Source organism: Caretta caretta, chromosome 13 (assembly GCF_965140235.1).
Source record: "Caretta caretta isolate rCarCar2 chromosome 13, rCarCar1.hap1, whole genome shotgun sequence".
Lineage (NCBI taxonomy): Eukaryota > Metazoa > Chordata > Testudines > Cheloniidae > Caretta > Caretta caretta.
In genome coordinates this window covers 21,552,274-21,577,593 of record NC_134218.1, presented here as the reverse complement: position 1 = coordinate 21,577,593, position 25,320 = coordinate 21,552,274, and the positions used below count along the sequence as shown (strand labels likewise).

General features: G+C 41.0%; 1 protein-coding gene across 1 annotated transcript in view; it reads left to right on the top strand.

Moving 5' to 3' along the window:
• TOP1 (DNA topoisomerase I) overlaps positions 1–25,320 on the top strand; it is an 89,367-nt gene that overhangs the window by 11,376 nt on the left and 52,671 nt on the right. Inside the window, exon 3 of the mRNA XM_048819854.2 lies at positions 20,526–20,628. Coding sequence (XP_048675811.1) covers positions 20,526–20,628 — 103 coding nt within the window. The remainder of the gene's footprint in view (positions 1–20,525; positions 20,629–25,320) is intronic.

Below are 25,320 nucleotides of genomic sequence, written 5' to 3'. Positions count from 1 at the left end.
TTAATGGGAATTTAGCAGTCCCTAAGTATAGATAGCTTTTTATATGTCTTGACATTTGTTACTTGTGCTCTACAGCCTAATGCTGCTCTTGACACATGAAAACTGAAGCTGCTAGGTGGGGACTGTTTGGGGCCTGGTTTTCTCCTTGTGTTGCTACTTCTATCGGCCTTAATTTTTTTGACAATTGCTTTTAAAATTCTGCTTTAATATGTTCATGTGGGACTAGGTTCTCTTCCTGTTCCCCTCTAAATATTGGCAAGGTTTATATTGAAGATTTCTTTCATAAAAATGCATTCTTGGTCAGGTTTTATATTGCAATATTTGAATAAGGGCCAAATGCATTGAAACAGTTGTTCATCTTACTCTAAATTTGCAGTTTCTTGTTTGAGAGATATTTAAGATGTGGCCTAAAAAAACCTGCTGCAGGTGGAGATGGGACATATCTCCTTCAGTATACATTCCTGTTTGGGAGGTGAGTAAAGTTTGATTTTTAGATAGTTAGAGAAATAGTTGAGTAACATTGTGGTCTTTTAATTGGAAGTGTAAGGAATCTGTGGACTTAAACTATTTTGGTATTGCATAAGTAGCAGGAGAATGGCTTCTGTTTTTTCTTGTTGATGTCTGCAAGCAGAGTTTGAGAACACAGAAGTACACGTACTCTTAAACTTGCGTAAATGCCAAATAAGAAGGGTGTAGATAATGGACTACCAATGTGCGTGGGAGGTGGGATGGTTTGGAGGATTGATGTTCAATTTTGGAGTCTCTTCTAGTGGGTTGTTCTGAGGCTGACCAACGTCAGCTGAAAGTTACTCCCATTGAATGGAGAATAATAGTCTGTGTGAAACAAGTTGTGTATTCTCAGTCCACGTCCAGTTTGTGTTATGGTTCTCAGATCACACCAGCTGCCACCATAGTTTCTAGTACTTGGCACTCTTGTGGACAATGTTAGGGTATGTCTACATAGCAAGCAGAAACTGAAACAGTGAGTCTCAGAACCTGGGTCTATAGACTTGGGCTCGTGCTACAGTGCTAACAGTAGCTATGTAAAGGCTTGAGCTGGAGTTTTGGGCTCTGAAGCCTAGGGAGGGGAGTGGGTTTCAGAGCCTGAATGTGACTAGCATCTATCCAGCATACTTTCATCTACTGGTGCTGTTGCAAAGCCATAGCAAGTATGAGTAGGATACCTTATTAGAGAGGTAAAATGAAATAGTCGGGATGGGCATGTTCCAGTTCCAGCTTGCCTGGGAAGTTACGTTTACAGGTTAGACAAGTGCAGTCTTCTGGGAAACTCGAAGCATGAGCTATTTGGAGAGATCCTTGTGACACTATGGTTCATTACAACATGAGCAGTATACACAAAATGGAGGAATTGAGCAATATTAATGACCTACTCCAAGGTTAGTATGGCAGAGTTAACGACCACCAGATGGGGAGTAAAAAGCCACCTGCTCCTTTGCTGCAGACTCAGCATGCAATTAAAGCTATTAAAAATGATAACGTAAAGAGATATATCTCTTCGTGTAACATTTCCTTGTTCACTTTAAATGTCTTCAATATGAAAACGAATCACTTTTTTTACTAGTATTTCCCATCTAATACGTACTTTTGTTGTAGAGTTGTTCATGAATGACTGTGTAAGCTGGGAGTAAAAGTTAAAGTATTCAAGCATTTTATTTCAGAAGAAGAAGTAGAAGAAGAAGAGGAGCAAATCCTATTCAGAAACTTACACGCACTCTGCAAACAGCTCTAGAGACAATAGGTCCATGCACACTTGTGCATGTGCTGCAAGTGTGTGGATGGATGGATGTATTTATTTATTTTAAAACAACTGAAAGTTTTCTTTCTCCAGTGTTTCCCTGTCCTGGGCCAGCCAAGTGAGTGTGATTGTTCCTTAGAGTAGGGGGAGACAGATACTAATCAGAGCTGGGGTAGCACTACTCCCCTGTGTCTGGTGCTTGCGGACTGTCATCCTTGAATTGGTTTGTTCCAGCAGGGGAAAGCAACCTCCCCAGCTGTCTGGGATATTTTTTGCTGAGGAGAGCTGAGTTGCATGCGCTCTGAGAATGTTGTGCATTCTCTTTAGAATTGTAGGACTGCAAGGGACCTCGAGAGGTCATCTAGTCCAGGGGTTCTCAACGTTTTTCTTTCTGAGGTCCCCTGAACATGCTATAAAAACTGCATGGCCCCTCTGTGCCACAACAACTGTCTTTTTTGCACATAAAAGCCAGGGCCAACATTGGGGGGTAGGAAGCAGGGCAGTTCCACGTGGCCCCATGCCACAGGGGTCCTCGCTAAGCTTAGGCTTCAGCTTCAGCCCCGGGTGGCAGGGCTTCAGCTTTCTGATCCGTGCCCCAGTGAGTCTAACACTGGCCCCGCTTGGCAGACCCTCTGAAACCTGCTTGCGGCCCCCAATGGGGCCTCGGACCCCTGGTAGAGAACTGCTGATCTAGTCCAGTCCCCTGCACTCATGGCAGCACTAAGTATTATCTAGACTATCCCTGACGGATGTTTTTCTAACCTGCTTTTAAAAATCTCCAATGATGGAGATTCCGCAGCCTCCGTGACAGTTAGGAAGTGTGCCCTAATGTCGTACCTGAACCACCCTTGCTGCAATTTAAGCCCATTGCTTTTTGTCCTATCAAAGGTTAAAGAGAACAATTTTTCTCCCTCCTCCTTGTAACAACCTTTTATGTACTTGAAACTGTTATGTGCCCTCTGAGTCTTCTCTTCTCCAGACTTTTTCCTTGCCGGCCTCCACCACCACTCAGGAATCTCTTCAAAGGACACAGAGGCACATCTTAGTCATACTCCCTGTTGTATGTGCTGAATGGCCTTTTGTTAGGACAGCTTGCTATGTTTTATTAAAATAGGTTTAAATCAAAGATGCAATCTTTTATTTTTATAGCTGCAGAAATGTTTTGGTTTTTTGAATATTCTAGTTAGTTATAAAGAATTAACTGGCATCTTGCTGTATTGTTTGCATCCTGAGATACTTACATGTAGGCACTAATCTTAAATGCACATGTAGGTTTATATGGTCTGTTTAAATAAACTCTAAAGAAGAAATATGCCAATACAAAAAGTGCCAAGCATTCAAATACTTGGGTGTGTTAACTGTCTCTTACTGGGGGAAAGTAGCTAATGGGGGTGTGACTATGCTTGGCCCCGGTCTGCAGTTTCCTCTGTTTGATGATGTGCTGAATTGGATCTCCTATTAGGTTCTCTTCTTGCCCTGTATGCTGCTCCTGCAAGCTGAAACACTTGAATTGCTAACAGTCCATCAGCCCCAGGCTTCGTGGTTGAAGGAAGAGGTGACAGCTCTACCTCCTCAGAGATTGTGCCTCCTATGTCCAGTATCTGTTGTTCCACTCATTCTTTTCAATGAGTTAAAAAGTGTCCCTATTTTCTCCACACATGTCCCTATGTATATATCTTAAAGCATACACACTCAACAGCATTTATCTTTCTCATGAGCCTATCAGCTTTTTCTCAGAGCTGTCTTCACACTGAAACTGACCTCTTCAGTGCACAGTGTATTAGAACATATGAATGACCATACTGGGTCAGATTAATGGTCCATCTAGCCCAGTATCCTGTTTTCCAACCGTGGCTGGTGCAAGATGCTTCAGATGGAATTATTGAGGGAACCATCCCATCATATAGTTCCAGCTTCTGGCAGTCAGAGGTTTAGGGACACCCAGTTATTAGTCATTGATGGTCCCTATGCAACCCCATGCTCTGGATGTCCTTAAATTTCTGACTGCCAGAAGCTGGGCTATATAGCCATTTATGGACCCCATCAGTTTGTATGTATAGTTGGATTATATTTTCCAATGGCTTAAATTTGCACTTAACATTGAATGTCATCTCCAGTTTTGTTGCCCAATAACACTGTTTTGTGAGATTAAATGAGTTACTTTCAGTATCCATAGGATTGATTGGATCAGCCATGAATTAATCTGTTCTTGGATTTTGTCCATAGCTCATCTCTTTACTTCATTAGAATGACAAAGAATCATCAGGCACTAAGGAAGAGCATTTTCAAGGCCTTGATGTAGTATAGATATAATCCATCTAAGGCTTATATTTCACATAGATTGCTTTTGGGAGAATACATTAGCTGAATTGTTTCTTGTAAAATGATTTCTTGTTCTTGAGAAATCTGTCTTTGTGCAACTGTGTTCACGATAAACTAAATGATCGCATTCTTTGCTAAATTCAAGGCTAGCTTTTTAAAAATTTGTTTTCCCTTTGTAAATACGGGGTTTTCTTCATCTTGTTACCTTTCTCTTTACACTGGATTCTAGAGAGTTCGAGGTATTCCAGTGCCCAGGAGCCCATTGCTTTAGCCATAACCAAAGACAGCAAGCCCCAAATCAAGCCGTCCATATCCAATCCCAGTATTCCTTTGTGAGCTGTTTTAGCTAGTGTTAATGTTTTGGGAGGATGGTGAAAAACTTTTTGGATCTCACTTTTAATCATCATTATAAAGCTTGGGGTAATGAGTGTGGGAAGGAGAAGTGTCTAGCATTTTGCACTTGGCAAATGTGTTTAGCTTTCGAATGGAGCGGATGTAAGCATGCTGGTTTTATTTAGTAAGTACAGTTTTAGTAGTGTCTTTTCATGCTAGAACATCTTTCTTTTGTGCACTAGCCTGATTGCTTAATCTCAGTTCATCTCTGGAAATAGTGTTTCACTATACTAAGGAAGTTTTCACTCTTTAAATACAGCAGAAACCATTGAATAATTTCGTGTTAGAAAAAAAATACAATAAAAGCTGTTTTATCTAGCATGTTGCGGGAATGGCGGATGCTGGTAAGTGAGAAATTCCGGTTAACTGAGAGGGAGGGAGCTTGAGCACGGGAGGGGGCTCGGGGCAGCGGGTTGGGCGTGGAAGGGGTTTCGGAGTGCCGGATCTAGGGGGCGCTCACCTTGGGCAGCTCCCTGCAAGCGGCGACCTGTCCCTGCTGCTCCTAGGAGGAGGTGCAACAGGTGGCTCTGTGTGCTGCCTCTGTCCACAGGCGCCGCCCCCTCAGCTCCCATTGGCCTCAGTTCCCAGCTAGTGAGAGCTGTGGAGCTAGTACTTGGGGAGGGGCAGCACCTAGGAGCAGCCAGGATAGGTCACTGCTTGGGAGGAGGGTAAAAAACCTTTTTTGTTAGTCTTCACTTTAAAGCAGATTAAAGATTCAGACCAACTCACCCAACGGTATCGGTGTAGTGGTTGGAGATATAAAAATGGATCAGTACTTCTGTGGGATTTTTAGGTTTCTCTTTATTTATTTATTTATTTTTGTTATTCTGTGTCCCCAAATCAGATTACAGCTCAGGAATTTGAAAATGGCACATGCCAGGAATTGGTTCTGAAGACTGAGCAGTTTAAAAAAAAATTTTTGGAGGGGGGACACAAGCAGGGTTTGAAAAATCAAAATATTACTTTGAACAGTGCTGCTGCTGTTAGAATTAGTGCTATGTGATCTCCTAAATCCTGTGGTCTGAATCTCAACTTGCAATGATGCTCTATCTGTGATTAATTGGCAAAAAAAAGTTGCTGAAAGCAGGTTGGTGTTTCTAAAGGGCAATAACCTGGATATTGATTATCAAACATTTCCTTGTTTACTCTGAGTCAGATGAGACGATGGGAGGGGATGTCAGAAAATGCAATGTCTATTGACATTTCTGGATAATTTCTGATTCCAAATTAATCTTGTATGACAGGGCTGATTTTGAGATGTATATAGCCCACTGAGAGAGCAACCTTTAGGGAACTTCTGGCTGTAATAAATACAGCATTATTTAATGTAAATGTACTTCTTTTTTGTTTTTAGGCTTGGTGCATTATTCTTTTTTCTTAGTAAACTGAGGAATTAATATTGTTTAGCTTTAGAAAACTGTCATCTTTGGCTATGTTTTCACTTCAAGAAAGTGCATTTTGATATCAAGATAGCTATCTTGAGTTTAAAAAACACCATTTTTGGCGGTGAAGAAAAAGCCTGCACCTCACCCTTGATTTGTTATTCCAATCAGGAATATTTCTCTTGAGCAGAGAGTAGGAGCTCAGATGCTGCAGAGTCAGGCGCTGAAATACTACAGTGAAGAGCACGTTAAAAAAATATATATAGAATAGACATCCAAATTATGTGATGTAGACAAATGTCCTTTAGAAACTAGGTTTAGCTCATTTATAACCAAAGGGGGATGAAACCAGATCTCCACAAGTGAAAGTTAGTGTTATGACCTATTCTGTCATCCAGCCTCCCACTTTGTCTCTTATTCAGGGAGAACTTTATTTTGCGATGGGATGTTAAGATAATCTTAAAAGTGCATCACAAAAATAATTTTTCACTTATTGATATTCTAAGAATATATAAAAATTCCTTTTTATTGTACCTGTACCACACCTCACTATCTACTCCTTCCTGGACCCTTAATACTTAGTGGTGGTTGTTCCAAAACAGCGATCTGAAGTTAAGAAGTAAAACTGACTTAAGGCAGCTCTTCTTCTCTCCCAAAGGAAGCATATAGCTTTAAAGAAAAATAGGTATACTTCTTTAAAACTTTCGAATGGCCTAACAGAAATACATCTACACTCTATTGACATATTAAGAGTATCTGGCTTCTGGAGTTTCAGAAATCACTGCAGCTGTTTTCAGAGACTTCTCTTCTGATGCTGTTGAATAAACAGCAGTTTGCTAGTCTGAATGGTTGTGAGCTATGACTTCCTGCCTTCAGGAGAGAACAATGAAGGTATGCTCTCAGTCCTAGAAGCAGTCCTGTCCAGTCCAGTCTGAAACGCATTGACAGGGCAATGGAGGAGAGGTTTGTGCTGCTGCTTCCTCTGATGTATGTCTAGGTACAAAACAAGTAAAATGATTTCAGTGTCTAGAGCTTTCAAACTGTCATCTTTCCTGAGCATTCAGTGGATGTGAAAAAATTAAAATACACATGCACTTAATTTTGATTTTTATATAAAGATCATCATAAGGCAGCCACTCAAAGCTCTGAGCGTCCTAACACTTAAAATTCACAACCAAATTGTTTAAAAACTGACTGCGTATGCAAACTGCTCACTGCATGTTTTGACTATAAGGACAACAGACATAACCACCAGAATTGTTAAATGACCCCCTATAACTTTCCCATCTCTGTCCCCAAATACATATGTGGAAAGAGCTATTCTCTTTCTCCCCCATCTCACAAATATTTGTGTGCAAACAAGCTATTTCGGTTGATTGCTTTTCTCTTCAGATTCCTCTGGAAGAGAATAACAAACGGCCTTTATTGCTCGGGCTTACTTCAGTAATTTACTCCTGGGAGAATTCTGCGCCACTGTGCAGTGCAGAAATTTGCAGAAATTAATGTGTTTTTTTTGCACATAATTTCATTTTCCCCCATAGAAATGGGCTGCAGTGCTGCTGGCCGCCGCTAGGGTCTGCTGGATCCATCAGAGCCCAGCTCACACACAGAAAACACTGCAGGCGGGGGGAAGGGGAGAGAGTAGAGAGTAGAGAGTTCCGAGTAGCTGCAGCTCCCTGCACGCCTTGAGGGAAGGGGATGGTGGCTCAGGAAACTCCACACAAACCTGTGACCCAGCAACAGACTTTGTGTCCTTCTGGATCCCTGGATGATAGGGGGATGGGTGTCTGGGCTCGGGGGCGGGGGGGAGACAGCTAGGTTCTGGAGCGGGTTCAGGTGTATTGGCTGGGGTCCTTGCAGCTGGACTCGGGGGCGGGGGGGGCAGAGAAACAAGAACTGGGTTGTCATAGGGGTTTCTTTAATTCTGAACACCTGTGTGACTTTTTGTGTATGTCTGTATTGTTACAGATATACTTGCTGGCAGGTATTTTGAAATAAATTGCCACAGTAATTGAAACTGGTGATTCATGATTATGTAGTGTTATTTTGACAAATAAAAATTGCAGATTTTTGGGGGGGGGAGCAGAATTCCCCCAGGAATAGTAATTCCTTGAGATCTAGGAGCTGTGCTTGTTATTGCTTAATGATTTAACACCTACAGTAATAGCACAGAACTTCAAAGCTAAGGTTGTCTGACTACTACTTCTCCCTGCATCCTTGTCCCCTCCTCCCCCAAAGAAATTATAGCCGCTTCAGAAAGCGGTGTGCCCTCTTCTCAGTCAGCACTGAACCACTACTCCATCTTACTGTTTAGTGCACTTTGCTTGGAGATGGTCTGTAGTGGCTGAGATATAAAACCAGGAACACAGTTTTACAATGCCCAATAGTGGAGAAAATAGTGGACTGCATTTCTTTCCCTTTGGAAGGGTATGTCTTCCCTGCAAAGTTGATTCAGATGACTGACACTCAGTTGGCGTAGTTGGAATGAGAACAGTCACACTGCATAGTTGTCAGGTTAGCAGCTCAAGTGTTGAATACCCCTGATGGGACCGCTAGCTCAGGTATAAAGCATCACCATATAAGTGAGAGGGGCTTTAATGTGTGGTGTTGGGGCAGTAAGAACATAAGTACTCAAGAAAAAACCTGAGTTAACTCTGTAGTGAAGACAAGTGCCGAGTGAGATAACTTAATGGGGCTGTCTAGCTCTTCTGGAACAAATTTAGACAAACTTTCGCCCCAATCAGATCAGCATGTGGATGGCTCCTCTTGTGTGGAGCGAGTCCCATTGATGTCAGCAGGTTTCTGCATAGATGCAGGGGTCTGCGCTAGTGGATTCGGTTGCAGGATCAGAGTATAATCTTATATTTCTGGAAACAACAGGATTGACCTGCAAAAAGAATTAAAAACAAAAACAAAACTTGAATTTCTACTAAGCCCATCCTGATCTTTTAGCCACAATTCATACTCTGATCATGCTCAGCAATGAAGCTATAAACTATTTCCAATAGTGCATCTCCTTGCAGCTCTTGACAAAGTATGTAGGAGACCAGTAATGCCTGAGGCCGAGTCATGCCTACTACAACCTCTCTATAGAGAGAGATTAAAAAATAATCATATATCAGTGTAACCTCTTCACTGGGAATGTTGCATATGTTTCAGTCTAGAGTGGCTCCCCTGTATATACCATGGGTGAAATCCTGACCCTAATGAAGTTAGTTTTTTCGCTGACTTCACTGTGTTCTGGATTTCACCCTGTGTTTTCTTGTTCCTCAGTGAAGTTCTTACTTGGAGGAGACCCTGTTCTGGATCAAGCCCAAGGTATACAGAGGTATCTGACATGTCCTTGCCTTGCGTTAGTATGAATACGAGCACTATTTGAGGCGCTGTTGAGACACAAGCGTGGCCCTGCTGCTGAAACAGGGCTTAATGAAAGCTTTACAAATATCTTTTTAGTGTGTCCAAAAATGTTAGCCATTTAAGATATTTGTGCTGTACGGAGAGCAAGTGAAAATATTTTTCTAGTTTAATACAAACACTGTTACAGTGTAATTATTCTTGACAATAGAGCAGATTTCCTGTTGGTTGAAGTACCATTAAAACCAAAACTTTCTTCAGATTCTCAATCTCTTTTTGGAAATTTGACTGATGCTAGGAACTGTGTCGTTCCTCACCTTTTCTAATGATGAGGTATGCAGTCAGTTACATTATAGTGAATAAAGATGGAAAACTCCTATTAGGTTAAGTCTGTGCCTCGACAAGGATAGGATACAGTCCATAAAGTTCTGTCTTCCTCTCACTGCATTTGTGCAGTGCCAAATACTCAGTTGTCAATAAATAGTAATAGTCCCTGATATAGGTTGTGCCAACTGATACTACACTAAATCTTAGGTGTATGGCCAAGAAGCAATCCTTTTCATCTAGTGATGGTTTACACTGCACTTAGCTTGCAAGAGTTCTGATTTAAAAAATAAAGGACTTTACACAGTCATCCAGGAGCTGAAGGGTTAACTGGGCCATTTTGCTTTTGATTCTGAAGTAAAGGACACATTATCTCCTGCAGTTGGCTGATTGCTCTGAAGTCTAAACGTGGCTGTGATGTTGCAATAGCTTCTGCATGGGGAACACTTCTGGAAAACTGAAGAGCAGAATTTACATAGATGAGGAAGTGCTTGTAATTACTGCATGTCATTCTGGCTGTGAGCGTGACTCCAAAGACTCCTGGCAGTTCCTTTGTATTCCTATTTGCATGTGTTTTTCTCCCTCTTTCTCTGTATGGAGAAAGAATGTCACTAGCATGTATTGGGATATTTTGTCAATGAAGAATGAAATAAAAGTTCTTTGCTAAAGCTTTGGCTTTGTATTAAGGGGTCATTTCAAAGTCTGACTGGCCTGATATTGTACTAACTCAGAATTGGATAAGTGTCTTTCACATTGTCCCACTAATCCCCCAAATTCTATTTTTCTTCAACATTTAAACTAAAATTCCATTCGTGTGTGATCCTACATAAACCACTGCCCGGCCCTTGGTTTCTCAGTAGGTATAATTGTTCTTGCTGTGCTTGTTTGCTGCATTTAGCTCAGAGGTGAGGAATATAACTTCAGGGGTGAGGGGAGGAACTCAATATTCTGGTAAAGATTTGACACTTCATGGATTTAAAAAAATGCCCCCAGAGAACCTCCTTTTATTATTTTTGTTTTATTTTTGAATGCAGTTATTTCTTTGTACATAATTCTACATTTGTACGTTCAGCTTCCATGATAAAGAGATTTCACCACAGTACTTGTATTAGGTGAATTGAAAAAAACAATTTCTTTAGTTTTTTACAGTGCAAATATTTGTAATAAAAAATAAATATAAAGTGAGCACTGTACAGTTTGTATTCTGTGTTGTAATTGAAATCAATATATTTGAAAATGTAGAAAACATCTAAAAATATTTCATAAACGTCAATTGGTATTCTATTGTTTAACAGTGCAATTAATCATGATTAATTTTTTTGAGTTAATTGTGTGAGTTAACTGTGATTGACAGCCCTAAATATTTCCTAATGTAAATTTCTTAGGCTCCTAGACCAAATCCAGACCATGGGACTCATTCCTGTAGTATTTGAATATCTCACAATCTTGAATGCATCTCTCTTCACAATATCCCCGACCAGTAGGGAGGTATTTTTACATAATTTTACTAAGTGACTTACCCAAGGTCACACACGAAGTTTGTGGTAAAGCAGGAACTTTGAACCCAGGTCTCCTAAGTCTTGGGCTAGTGACCTAACCACTAAGCCATCCTTCCTCTCTATGGACTGGCTACTTTCCCACTGCCTCTTGCTAAAATACCTACCTGCTACGGGCTTGTTCACGTTATTAAAATTCCAGTAATAATGTAACCTGAGTTCAGGCTGACTTCTTCAACTTTTGGTATCCTGGAGACTTCAGTCACACAAAGGGTGGGTATTAGTGATCGCTGCTCTTTCTTTATTTCTGGCCAATTAAACCGATTTTCACCCATTTTTTAATTTTTGTAATAATCACCAATATATTGGCAGGAAATTGTAAACAAAGTGAACACCAAAAATGAAGGGTCTTGTTTATATAGCACCTTTAAAGTGTGAGTGAGAATTTACCCTCGTAGTCTTCACTGGGGTGCAGTGTAGGCAAGACCTTAGAGTGGCTGGTTCTAGTTCTTCAGAGTCTGTGTGGCCCATCCTGGGGGAGGGTGAAGGAGACGGGACGACTGGTAAAGCACAGCAATGGGAAATATAGGGGGTTTAAAATCTAAGACTAACAAAAAGTGCTGATTCTATGGATTCTTTCCCTTATTGAAAAGACAGTGTCGTATCAAAATTCTGTGCCACAAAAGTACCTGGTATCTGCCTTTATCCCATTGTACCTGACCAGGGGCAGAATCCTGGGGATGCTGGAACTCTAACTACAGGGCAATGTTAGACTTTTAGCTTTTAGGAGGATACAAGACCATAGGTCTCATCCTGCTCCCATTACATTCACTGATAAAATCTGCCTTCAGGGAGAGCAAGACTCAGCTCCATGTCTTGTAGCCAATATATTCCACCGTTGATGACCATCTTTCATACATGTCAGTACTGTCTGTCACCTGCTGGGTCTGCTTAATGAACAGGAAATCTAGAGGCAGAGGATTCTTGGAGTCTGTGTGTCTCCAGCTGGAGAATAGTTGGGGGATTTAGCCTGGAGATGCTAGATTTCCTTGTTGTCTTCACTTAAGAAAAATAAAAACACTTTGGGAGCACTGTCATGCTGCTCATTAATTTAGGAAGTTCCTATTTTGATTATTCTGCCAATCTACCTTGTTTATCCTGAAATTATCACTGGTTTATTTTTGTATTCTTTCTGTTCTAGTGGGTCTAGAAAATAGATGATTTGAGTTTCAAAAGCAGCATCAGTCATTAGCATTATTCTGGTTCTGAGGCTTGTTATCCCTGTGTGGGGTTTTCTGTGTTCTCCTTACAGTTTATTCCAGCATTTATTTTGATTTATAATTATTGCACAGTGAAGTGGAAATCTTCTGTCTTGTGATCCAGTTTAAGGAAGGGAGAACTGAGATGTCTACCCCAACCATCACTTGGAATATAACAGACCCCTTTAAACTAACCAATCTGAACTGGAGATGAGCAGAAATAAAATGGGTCTGAATAGATCTGTATTGTTTTAATTAGACCGCAAAAGAGTCTAATAGGCTTTAGAAATACTGAGTGTCTTCCCATTTCATTGAGGCCAGCCAGTTCTTCCCTGATCCCTGTGTATGGATGTGATTTTTATTAGCTGTGGGCTAGAGGTAATCTGGAGTAGTGTTCATTGTAGGAATACTTTCGAACTCGATTGGTTAAGGGTCATACTTCAGGCTGCTCTTGAAAGAAAGCCTTTTAAGCATGTTGCTTCTAACTGAGCAAGTAGGAGCCTAGTAAATTTGCTTCAACAGCTCTAAAACTGTTTTCTTCCTTGGGACATAGTAGTGCTTGAAAATAAAAGTCCACTCTCTTCTTCAATCTAGTTTTTCTTATTGAGCAAACGTTGTTTTCATCTTCCCCAGTGTTTCTAATGGAGCAAAAATTGGCATGGTTCCCCACTTAAAATCCAGAGAACTATCCAGTCCCAGATAATTTAAGGTGAATCAGAATCCGTCTTAAAATGGGCATATGTGGCTGTTTCATGAATTATAATACTTTCTAAAAAGAAAAGGAGGACTTGTGGCACCTTAGAAACTAACAAATTTATTTGAGCATAAGCTTTCGTGAGCTACAGCTCACTTCATTGGATGCATTCAGTCACGAAAGCTTATGCTCAAATAAATTTGTTAGTTTCTAAGGTGCCACAAGTACTCCTTTTCTTTTTGCGAATACAGACTAACACGGCTGCTACTCTGAATACTTCTTAAGCACTTCTATGGTACTTTTCATCTGGGGATCTCAAACATTTAATGAGCTAAGCCTTATGGCACCTCTCTGAAGTAGGAATTGTTATGCCTGTTCCACGGTTGGGGAAATTGAGGCACTAAGCGACTTATCATAGGTCTCACAGGAAGCTCATTCCAGTCCAGTTTATCCACAAATCCATATTTCATCTTTTAGAAGTGCCAATTGGGTATATCAATTCCAGTTTTACCTCCAACCATATGCAGAGATCTGGAAAACACCTTCATCTTCCACCTCCTTCTGGTGCTGCTGTTTTCTTCTGATTACTCTTTTCTGCCCTCGCTCCTGCCTCTCTTTCGGGCTGTATGGTCAGTGATACCTGGATGTGACTGTTATTTTTTAAACCATCTCCTTCCCATCTAGAACAGCATCCACTCTCCTTGCCAAGTACATCTCTTCTCTTCATGACAATCCCACATAATTGAAATCCAGAAACATGGTGTAGTCTCATAATTACTTTAACTTCATGATCAAACTTTGCATTTCTATAGTATTTTTACCTGAAGAACTCAATGTCTTATAAATAACTAAAGTTCTCAAAATGCCTGCAAGTACAGAAGCATTACTGCCATTTTAAAGTTGGTTACACTGAAGTATGTAAAGTTTAGGTGACTTGTTTGGGGTTGCAGAAAGATTCTAACTATTTGGAGTTCTAGATCCCAGTCCCCCTCCCTCTGCTACCCATCTCGCTTCCTCTTTATACATCTGGTGCTTCATAAGATGCATGGGGGCCCTGCCACTGCCTTTCTGCTCCTTCTTGCTTTTGTACTTGTAGAAAGCTGTCTGAATCTCTTCTTTGTAACATACACTTCTTAACATTTTAAAAACCAACCAGAACCTCCCCAGAGCGAAGTTTATAAATGGGATTACAGTTCGGCTGGTAAATTATCTCCCTCCGTAACCAAGTCACTTTGTTCACTTTAAAGATCTTGAATAACTGCTAAATGTTATGGTTTAGGTTTTCTTTCTGATCTAATCTGTATATGTCCAACTTTCTGCTACAGTAAACCCTCTTAATCTGGTGCCTGTTAAGGTAAAATAGTTTAGTTTTTGTTTTGTTTTTGACAGCGGGACAATGACTGTTTCAAAAGGCTACACTGCCACAATTACTTGAGCTATAACATGTATGTGGTGAAAGTTTTCAGTCTAACCTCCAAGGACCCTTTTAGCACCTGAACCAAAATCCGCTTGCTTCAAGTCATTCTTAGAATAATGCTATATCATTGTGTACCAGCCTTCTCTACCCCTCCCTGCCAATGAATGGGGGTGGGGGGGGGGCGGCAACAACCCCAAACACCATTGTGAATCAAGGAGAATTTCTTACTCCAAGGGATCTAAAGGGAAGATGGATTTATCAAGTCTGTCCAGTTGGGCAATTTTTATACAAGCTATTTTGGAAAATATCTTTTTCCTCTGCTGGTAGGTGCTGGAATTAAAGCGACTGGAGTCTAAAACCAGTCTGTCCACAGAAGAGGTGATAGTTGTGTACACTTCCTTTAACTGCCCCGATGCTGATTAGGGTTGGGAAATCACATCTAGGAACCAGTGGAATTCAATTTCCATGTCCTCTCTGCCTACCTTGGTTTCTGTGATACGCATACCTGAACCGGAATGAGATGACTGAACTTGTTTCAGGCAAGCCAACAAATAGCCATTAGTAATGACTCGCAGCTGCAGTTCACCTGTAAATAGATTGACTGACTGACTTTTATGACCTACAAACAAAATATTTCCTTATCCTGCCACTTCTGAATAATCCAGTATCCCACCCTCTAGCTTTTTTTAACATGAGTGAGTTTGATAGACTTGATTTTATTTTGTCTTTTGATGGAATTTATACTTCAGTGAAACACTCTTTCTGAAGAAAGATTATTTTGGGAGCAGTCCCCATCCTAATCTAATTGCTTGTAGAGATCAGTGCAGATACATCAATTCTGACACTTAAAATGGTATTCACTAAGAGTCAAGGCTACTCTGTGCGTCTGTCCTCTTCATCCTGTACTTCCAGTGTTTGTACACTCCGTCCTGGCCTTGCTCCACTTCTGTAGGCAGGTACCTCTCCGTCTCTGAGTGAGTTTGCCTAAAGTTCTCTTGCCCCTTTTTTCCCTTAATCCCTACAGAACAGACCGCCACCTGCTCCCCGCTCACTTCCATCTGCCATCTGGTCTCTGTCACATGGCAATATTCCAGCCTTCCCACTAAAGCACCCTCCCACAACCTCTTAGTATTAGGAAGTGACAGAAGTGGGAGGGACGTGAACGTTCAGAGGCAGAATTAGTCCCACTGTCCAGAGACACCACTGTTGTTGTACCCCCTGCTGTTGTGCCTGAAAATGAGCCAGTCCTCTCTTCACATCCATCTGCAGACTAGCTCTCTAGGAAAGAGCTTGGGAGCTAGGATTATAGCTACTTCTTTCTTTTTGAGGAGCATTTCTTTGATTTCCTGACCACCTGGGTAGAAGTAGTCGATGGTGTTATCTTTTTCAATAAAACTTTGTAATGAAATCCCATCTTCTCCAGTATATGTGTTTTGTGGTATTTGCTTCCCGTGATAAGTCACAGAGTTAGTTCTAAATTACACAGAGAGAGTTCCTGTCTAAGCTTGACTCAGGTGTTTACTGGTTGTGGCCCTGCCAATAATTCCAACAGGAGCTGGCCAATAACAAACGTCCGTTTTAAATGGAAAGCAAATGCACTTGGTTGGAAGGGAGTCCTGGTGCGAAGATGGAGAACAGTGCCGTCCCCCCTTTCCTCCCCAGTCAAAAAAATAAATAATCTTGCTGCTCTCTGGGCAAAAAGAGAATAGTTTCAATAGCACAGCCCCAAATAAATATTTTCCAACTTCGGAATTGAGGGAGCTGGCAGACAGTTGATAGGGTTGTGGTGTCACATTTTTTCTGTGTGCCTCTTTGAAAATCAGATGCAATATAAAATAAGTGAGTTCACACAGTTTTATGTACAGCAGTGTTGTAATTGATTTAGCCCATTTGTCACATGTAAATGGGTGGTGGTTTACTTCAGTCATTGCTTTAAGAATCCCTGAGAAAGGTCCTGTGGAATGACACCCCAGCAGTTTCCGAACTGCTTGGGCTTCCAGTTAGTGACTGAATTGAAAAATTACAAGACTGGCACATACTGCCATGGAAATGTGTGATGTATTTTTTTACAACAAGAAATCCCTGCTTGGCAGTTCTGAGACTGTAAATATACCTGCCTAGAATTTGCTGAAAGATTGCTGTAAGGCTTCAGCAGGCTGGGATACTTTGCTGCTTACATGGCTAAAAACTCCTACACAGTTTAAGCTGCAGCACTAAAATCCAGAAATGTCCTGTTGCTCTGTGACCCAAAATGTCATAGATTAGGTCATCTTTGCTTGAGCTGTAAGTTTGTTAATGCAGTTTTATGTATTTGATAAGACCTTAGGTTGAGGAGTGTTAGGAAGGGATTTTGAATTAACAGAAGCAAGGAAAGGAGCAGAAGCCAAATGGGGAGTTTGGAATGTTATACATTACTTTATGCCTCTTTATTACAGTACTTGAAGGTACATGTAACAATAGATTAAGTTGAACTTTTGTTGGCTTATTATTTTGTTAGTATTGTTGTGCTATAACTCAATGAATGTTTTGTGGATCTTTGAGCCAGTTTTGGGCAAGAAAAAGAATGATTTTGTGTCTGAAGCACAAGACTCGGGGTATGTCTACACCAGAAACTTAAGTTGACCTATATTAGGTTGACTTACAGCCACCGCAGTAATTGCTATGGTAGCTCATGTCCATGCTACCCTCCCTGAGTCGGTAGTGCACGTCCTCAGTAGGGCCGCTTCCACCGACCTAAGAGGGGCAGTTGGCGGGGAGCTGAGAGCCTGGTCTCTCACCTCCTGGCTGCCTCACAGGCTCCTGATGGGCTGACCCCTCCCTTGCCTACCCATTCCCCTCCAGGAGCAGGGGAGGGATGGGTGGCAGCTGCCTGGGGTTTCTCTGCCTCTCTGCATTCCCCATCAGCCAGGCAACCTTGTCAATTTCAGGCTCCAGAAGCCCTGAAATTGACAAGACAGCCAGTGTTCCCACAGGCTCCAGCTCTCCATAGAAGGGGTGGAGGGGGCAGCTGGGCTCTAGCTGCTCCCCTTTCTTGTCAATTTCACTGCAGGAGCCCTGAAATTGACAAGACAGTCAACAGCCTATATAAGTAAAGCAGTATTTACACAGACACTGCGTCACCCTAACTACACTGACATAAGCCCTACGCCTCTCATGGAGGTAGAATTGTTGTGTTGGGGTAGTAGGGCACTTACATCTGCGGGAACAAGGCTGTAGTGTAGACACAGGAATAATTAGGGGGATAATTAGATTGAGGTAAGGTGCCTAACTGTGTAGCGTAGACCAGGCCTAGGTTCTATGCAACAGATTTTCTACCTGATTATAAAAAAGTCACTAAATTGTTGTGCTTCAGTGTCCTCATCTTTAAATTGGGTATAATAGCTGCTTTACAGGGGAGTTGTTAGGATTAATACATTTGTGAAGACTTTTGAGATCCTGGGACACAAGGCACTATGGAAATGCGGCCATCATCAGAAATCAAATGGAGTTGCTAAACAGTAGGTTTGGCGTTTATTCCATCTATTCTGAATCAAAGTTGGCACAGCATTCTAGTTGATAAATAGATGTCCTGAAGAGAGCTACTTAACATGTTAGTGGCATTAAGAAGCGTGCACCTAGAATGAGGGGGAGGGAGGGATTTCTTGTGGATGCATTGCATATGTGTTTACTGTAAACAATATAGCATGCAGTTCAACCTGTGAAGCAATCACTGAAGAAACCAACAAAAATTAGGTGGCTCTCTACTTCAAGTCAACAAAATTGTACTTGAAACCTTGACTACTTTTAAAATCTCCTCTTTGGGACAATGGGATCTTCTACTGGAGGTAGGCTTTAAAAAACAAACAAAAGACCCAAACCCTCTTTTTCCTGTGTTGGGCCATCTATTTGTTTTGGTATTTTTAAAGGACTTTGTTCCAATAGTAGTGCACAGTACCACAAGCACTGGGGGGATTGGGAGAAGGCACTTTTGAAAATAAAATTATTAAACCATTGTATTTGTCTAAACTTCAGCCTCCTGCTGTTTGGACTAGCCTTGATCTACATAGCTGGGCTTCCGCCTGGGACCTACTACGTGCATATCATGAAATGCTGTCAGAGGCATCTTACTTGTCTAGTCTGTTCTTGAAGGCAGTTGCATGTTTTTGTGCTGTTGTGGACTCTAAAAGAAGAGCTGTTTTCTGCTGCAGAAAACTGAGAGAGAGGGTTCACAGCCTTCCATTGTGGGCTGCTTTTGCCTTGTTCTATGCCAGTCAACCCACTCACCATGTGGATAAGAGTAGTATACTGCAGTTCCTTAAAGATCTCTTCTCTAGTATTAAATGCTGCTGGAGGCAGTGTGGCCTAACTGTTAGATCCAGGAGGCCAGACTTAATTGTGATTTCATGTTTGTAAAGGTTTCAGAGGAACAGACGTGTTAGTCTGTATTTGCAAAAAGAAAAGGAGTACTTGTGGCACCTTAGAGACTAACCAATTTATTTGAGCATGAGCTTTCGTGAGCTACAGCTCACTTCATCAGATGTATACCGTGGAAACTGCAGCAGACTTTATATACACACAGAGAATATGAAACAATACCTCCTCCCACCCCACTGTCCTGCTGGTAATAGCTTATCTAAAGTGATCATCAGGTGGGCCATTTCCAGCACAAATCCAGGTTTTCTCACCTTCCACCCCCCCACACAAATTCACTCTCCTGCTGGTGCTAGCCCATCCAAAGTGACAACTCTTTACATAATTAAGTCGGGCTATTTCCTGCATAGATCCAGGTTTTCTCACCTCCCCCCCACCCCCATATACACACAAACTCACTCTCCTGCTGGTAATAGCTCATCTAAACTGACCACTCTCCAAGTTTAAATCCAAGTTAAACCAGAACATCTGGGGGGGGGGGGGGGTAGGAAAAAACAAGAGGAAACAGGCTACCTTGCATAATGACTTAGCCACTCCCAGTCTCTATTTAAGCCTAAATTAATAGTATCCAATTTGCAAATGAATTCCAATTCAGCAGTTTCTCGCTGGAGTCTGGATTTGAAGTTTTTTTGTTTTAAGATAGCGACCTTCATGTCTGTGATTGCGTGACCAGAGAGATTGAAGTGTTCTCCGACTGGTTTATGAATGTTATAATTCTTGACATCTGATTTGTGTCCATTTATTCTTTTACGTAGAGACTGTCCAGTTTGACCAATGTACATGGCAGAGGGGCATTGCTGGCACATGATGGCATATATCACATTGGTGAATGTGCAGGTGAACGAGCCTCTGATAGTGTGGCTGATGTTATTAGGCCCTGTGATGGTGTCCCCTGAATAGATATGTGGGCACAATTGGCAACGGGCTTTGTTGCAAGGATAAGTTCCTGGGTTAGTGGTTCTGTTGTGTGGTATGTGGTTGTTGGTGAGTATTTGCTTCAGGTTGCGGGGCTGTCTGTAGGCAAGGACTGGCCTGTCTCCCAAGACTTGTGAGAGTGTTGGGTCATCCTTTAGGATAGGTTGTAGATCCTTAATAATGCGTTGGAGGGGTTTTAGTTGGGGGCTGAAGGTGACCGCTAGTGGCGTTCTGTTATTTTCTTTGTTAGGCCTGTCCTGTAGTAGGTAACTTCTGGGAACTCTTCTGGCTCTATCAATCTGTTTCTTTACTTCTGCAGGTGGGTATTGTAGTTGTAAGAAAGCTTGACAGAGATCTTGTAGGTGTTTGTCTCTGTCTGAGGGGTTGGAGCAAATGCGGTTGTATCGCAGAGCTTGGCTGTAGACGATGGATCGTGTGGTGTGGTCAGGGTGAAAGCTGGAGGCATGCAGGTAGGAATAGCGGTCAGTAGGTTTCCGGTATAGGGTGGTGTTTATGTGGCCATTGTTTATTAGCACATGTTTGTAAAGCATTTCAAAATTGTTGGAACAAAAGTTCTATATAAATGCAGCTGCTGCTATCTTGAGTTAATTTGTCCCAACGCAATGATGTGTCAAATTAGTACAGTAAGACCTTTCAAAGCTGAGATTTTGTTCCTGTATTTTATTGTGAAGGATACTTTAACAGCAAAATAAATACAAAGCTGCATGAGGGAGCTGATGACTTGACACACAGTTCACTACTCCCAATTTTATTTCTTAATTCCTTTCCTCTTCTGCTTACAGATTCTCACAAACACAAAGATAAACACAAAGACCGAGAACACCGGCACAAAGAGCACAAGAAAGACAAGGAAAAAGACCGGGAAAAGTCTAAGCACAGCAATAGGTGAGGAAAATCAATTGCCAGGTCACTGTTGCCAAAACCTTTGCTCACCCACAGTCAAGGCTTCATAAGAAGAGTTAATGTGGTGATTAATATGCACAGTATTGCTATTTTTAAGTGTTTAAAAGAATGCTCACATATAAGTGCAGGTGTTCTTACATGTACAGGTTAATTCACATAATCTTAAAAATGGAGATCAGTGTTAATGTAAATTGGTGTAATAAAAAATCAGTTGAAGAAATAACTACTAACTGCCAAACTGTGCAAACTTTAGCTCAGTACTGTTGATACTTTTGGTTTTTTGTGGTACTGTGTGTGTATTCATTAACAAAAACATTACATTATGCATCTTAGAATTTCAGAAATGTCAGATATTTTTGTGCATTGTGGCCAAGTTCATATTGCAAACTTACTACTTGGTGTTCTTGTGATTATTTTTATTATTTAAGTTTATTTTTTTATAGTAAATATCTTACTACTTCATGTTCTGCTCGTTGCTCACATATTGGCACTGCATCAGTCTGTAGCGTCTCAACTTACTACTTAACACAGTTTCTTTTTGTGCATTCTTGGCTCTACATTTCCAAATGTTTTTCGCCTAAATTTAAAACCATCTTTTTTGCGAAGTTAACAAAGCACATGCCCTTCAATTACATCCTAATGTGTTTTCCATATTTGAAGTTTGAAAGCTCACTTTTATGTTTTGAGCTGCCTTCTCTTGGAGGGGGGAAGTGATTAAGATTTTTTTTTAAGTGGAAAAATCTTTCACCAATTCTAATTCTCAAACAGCTCATAACTATTGGTTTATATTTTTTTTTTTTTTAAATAGCATTTGGGCAGCTTGAAGTTGAGCAAGTGGAATGGGTAGGTTATAATGGAGATACTGAAAGTGATTACTAGTAGAGACTGCTTCTTGGTCCTCTTGTGGGCGAGAAAAAAATTAAGCTCACATTGGGTCAGATTGATAGCTTTACTCACATTGTATAGTACCTCACTCCACATGTGTTTCCACTGAAGTCAGTGGGACTACTCATGATATATAGACTGTCTCTTGTGACTACAGGCATCACAGTCTGGCCCATTATGTCTAAAGCCTTCAGCACTCCTGCCTATGTAACTTGCTTGTCCTGAGGGCAATACTTCAAAGCTCTTGTGTCAAAAAAAAAAAAAAAAATCGGTGAGTTCTTTAACAGGTACACATGCTGTACTTGCAGCCTGTGGTTTTGAAAAGCCTGGCACATCTGAGTGTGTACAACAAATTCTTGCTAGTTTTGGTGAATGGTTACCTAATATTGTTGACCTACCTCTCCTATGTACAAGTGGTCTGTGAGGCACCTAACTTCCCTTTTGCAGTTCACTTCTCCAGTTTGTGCACACAAGTTGCAGGTACATGTGCTTATGTGCATTTTCAGCCTTTTCAAAATATGTCCCTGAAGGTGAATATATTTGGCCTGTTGTATCAGTCAGTCGTGACTGCAGGCTGATATTCCTGGGATAATAACATTACACTCACATTAAGAACACTTCAGGACTTTTTTTTGAGGAGCAGTGAAAAAACACCACACTCTACCCCTGTCCACACTCAGTCATGCACGGCGTAGCAGCTGCTCGCTCTATCAAATAAAATGATTTTTAAAGCAGACATGACTGACTTGTGGAAACAACTGCCTTTTATTATGCAAAGTTTTCTTTCCCAAATTTTCTTATTAGTATTCACCAGTACAATTCCATAATATATACACCACCTATATAAAACCTTGATTAAATAATAATCCCCGACCTATAAAGTGCGCTCAAAATATGGGGCAGCAGTTTTAGAAGAAGGGGCACAGAGAGATCAGTGGTGAGGAAAACTATTGGGGGAAGATTCATGGAAATAAGAGATTTAAAAGAAGAGGGGGCATGGTGGATGAGAAGTGAGGAGACTTCCAATGGAGACATAACAGAAGGCATGAATCTAAGTGTGGGAGGAGGAGACACAGTAGAAAGGTCAGAGGACTGGGGGGGAATTGAGAAGCAAGATGATGAGTAGGGGGAGAAACCAGTGCAAAGATGTAGAGCTTCTTGGGTGAGGATGAGAAATTTTGAAGGGATCTGAAGGGATGAAAGTCAGCTAGAGAAGGGGATTCAAGGAAGAGGACAACAGGGTCAGAGCAGTGAGAGCAGAACATATAAAAACTCCTGAAGAAGTTGTAACTTTTCCCTGGAAACAAAAAATTCTTTCATATTGGAATTGTCATAATTTACCTCAAACTATGGTTATTTAAACAATGTTGACACTCTTGGTGATTTCTTTAAGTTTGATTTGGTGACTGGATGTGGACTGGCTGGGGCTCATTTTAAGTACCTTTCATTGTCCCTCTTACTATTACTGTTTTGAATATATCTGGTGCAACAGGTAGGTTTTGAAAATATTATTTTTAGGATAAACAGTCTGTTTAGAGACTGAAGCGGGGGGGGATGGGACTTATTCCCAGAAACTCATGAAGAAATGCTGCATTGCAAAATGGCCACCACTTCTCATTTTTCTATATTGGAGTGAAGCCAGGCTGCCCTTAGGGAAGATGGTAACCCTTCTGTTATCAGGATGTGGAAAAGAGCTGGTGAATGGTCCATTTTGGTCAAGGGAAGCCCATGACTTCAGTCCCATTGAGAACCATGGGAGATAGAATTCCCCAAAGAACTCTGAAGTAGTACATATGTGTCTGCCTGTGCTGAAGGAGAAACTTTACCTATGACGTATAACTGCAAACATAGCTATTAGTATTTTTTTTAAAAAAAATCGATTTTAGCTAATGCATGCGATTTCAGTGAGTGTTAAGTATATGGGGAGTTTGAAGAGTGTGTTGCTTTATTATTAAGATCATTAGGGACCAGAAAAGGTCTGACGCCTGGTGTGAAAATTAGAAATGGGTCCTTTAAGAAACTTAACTCAGACTAACAGAATTGCTTATAAATTCTCAGAAAATCCTTTCTGTACTCGGCTAAGTGCTGTAATCTTGTGGAGGACGTATGTATTTTGTATTTTTCATACATAAGAAGTGGAATACTTTCTTTCAGTGCAAAACTTAAGTCAGCCTTAACTATAGATTTGCCTTTAGCACCTCCATAATGTGTCATGTATAACACATTAATAGATGTTCCTTTTTCATAAGGGAGATGATGGGGGAGGCGGGGGGCCACAGACTAATCTCCCTGCTCCAAAAGGTACAATTTATAATTGAATGTGTGCAATTAGGAACAATTCCTGGTTGTAGAGGAAGCGGACCTATGCTCTCCATGTCTGTCTGTCTCTAATAATTTGCAACTCTATCATCTCTCTTAAACAAGGTTGTTTTATAAACTTCTGTCGAGGGCAAAAACATTCCCATGCATAAAAATAATTTCTATGTCTTGTCTTCGTGTGAGTGGGAGGTCGGATCATGGTTCTGAGCTGCCAAGTGATAAGTGCTTTAAAATACCTAAAATAGATAATCATGATCTCATGTGGTAGAAGAGTGCTGGCCTCGTATGCATAACTCTTCAATTTCACTTTCTGGTTTCATCCTCTCCCACTTACTAGATGACAGTTTTATATCCTAACCACTCAAGTACAGATGTAGTAAACTGGGGGAAAATAGCACTCTTGTACATTTCAGGGGTTTTTATTTATTTCTTTGCCCTGTTTAAAAATAAATAAATACAGTAAAGCCTACTTAAGCAAATTCTGTATCAAAGAATAGATCTACGTCAATGTATTGAGTAATACTCAGAAGTCTTTTTGTAAATAAATACCAGATAAAGGAATAATGAATACATTAAATATAGACTTCTTTGCCTGGAAAGGCAAAATGCAGTAAATTAATCTGTGATACATTGAAACCAGGTATTTCAAAGGTCATTTATCAAACAAAAAGACTTGGTAAAATAATGGGCCTTTTTGAATCAGAGCCTTTAACAGAGATCAGTTGTTGTGTTTTAATCTTGAAGTAACAAGAGATTCTTTCTTCCGTGTGTCTTGGGTTTTGTGCATGGAATGCAGGCTTTCTGTAAATTGAAGTCAGCAGAAAACTGGTACTGTGGTATATGGAGTGAAGAGACTCCCCACCCCCACATTGGCAGTACTGATCCAAATTGTCAGCATGACAAGTGTCGCAGCTTCAGAAAAATCCTCCTTCAGCTTGCATGTTCACTGTGGTTACAAAACGTCTCTTGCTATCTTCTGCGTTTGAACAAATGTTGAGGGTGTAGTAGGGATTATAGACCCAATTCTCAGTGGTGATTTATTGATTTTGTTTTGCCAAAAACAAGAATTGGGATGGGGAGAGGAGCTACTTGTCTCTCATACACAGGTAAATTCAGATAATGGAAAATTCTGGGGCTTCTCCCGTTTTCTTTACCATATTTTATGTGTTGTCTCCCAAGCTATTTATCTAAATGACAGAGGGAAGGAGAAGAGGGAGGAAATCTGGTTGGTCATCTGTAGATGTAGAGGAAAAAGGTCATTTGAAAATTTCCTTGTGCTTGCTGGGGGTGGAGGGGGAGACCGAAAAGGGTTGGCTCCCTCCCTGTGTCCACAATCGACCTTGGGTTGCTATCTGGTGGAAAAACTGACTTCTAGTAGTAAAACTGTTACTTTCCAGTAGTGCCTAGAATATGCATGCTCTGCCTGGTCTCAGTCCCAAAGAGCTTACATACTCATGAGGTTTCATTTTC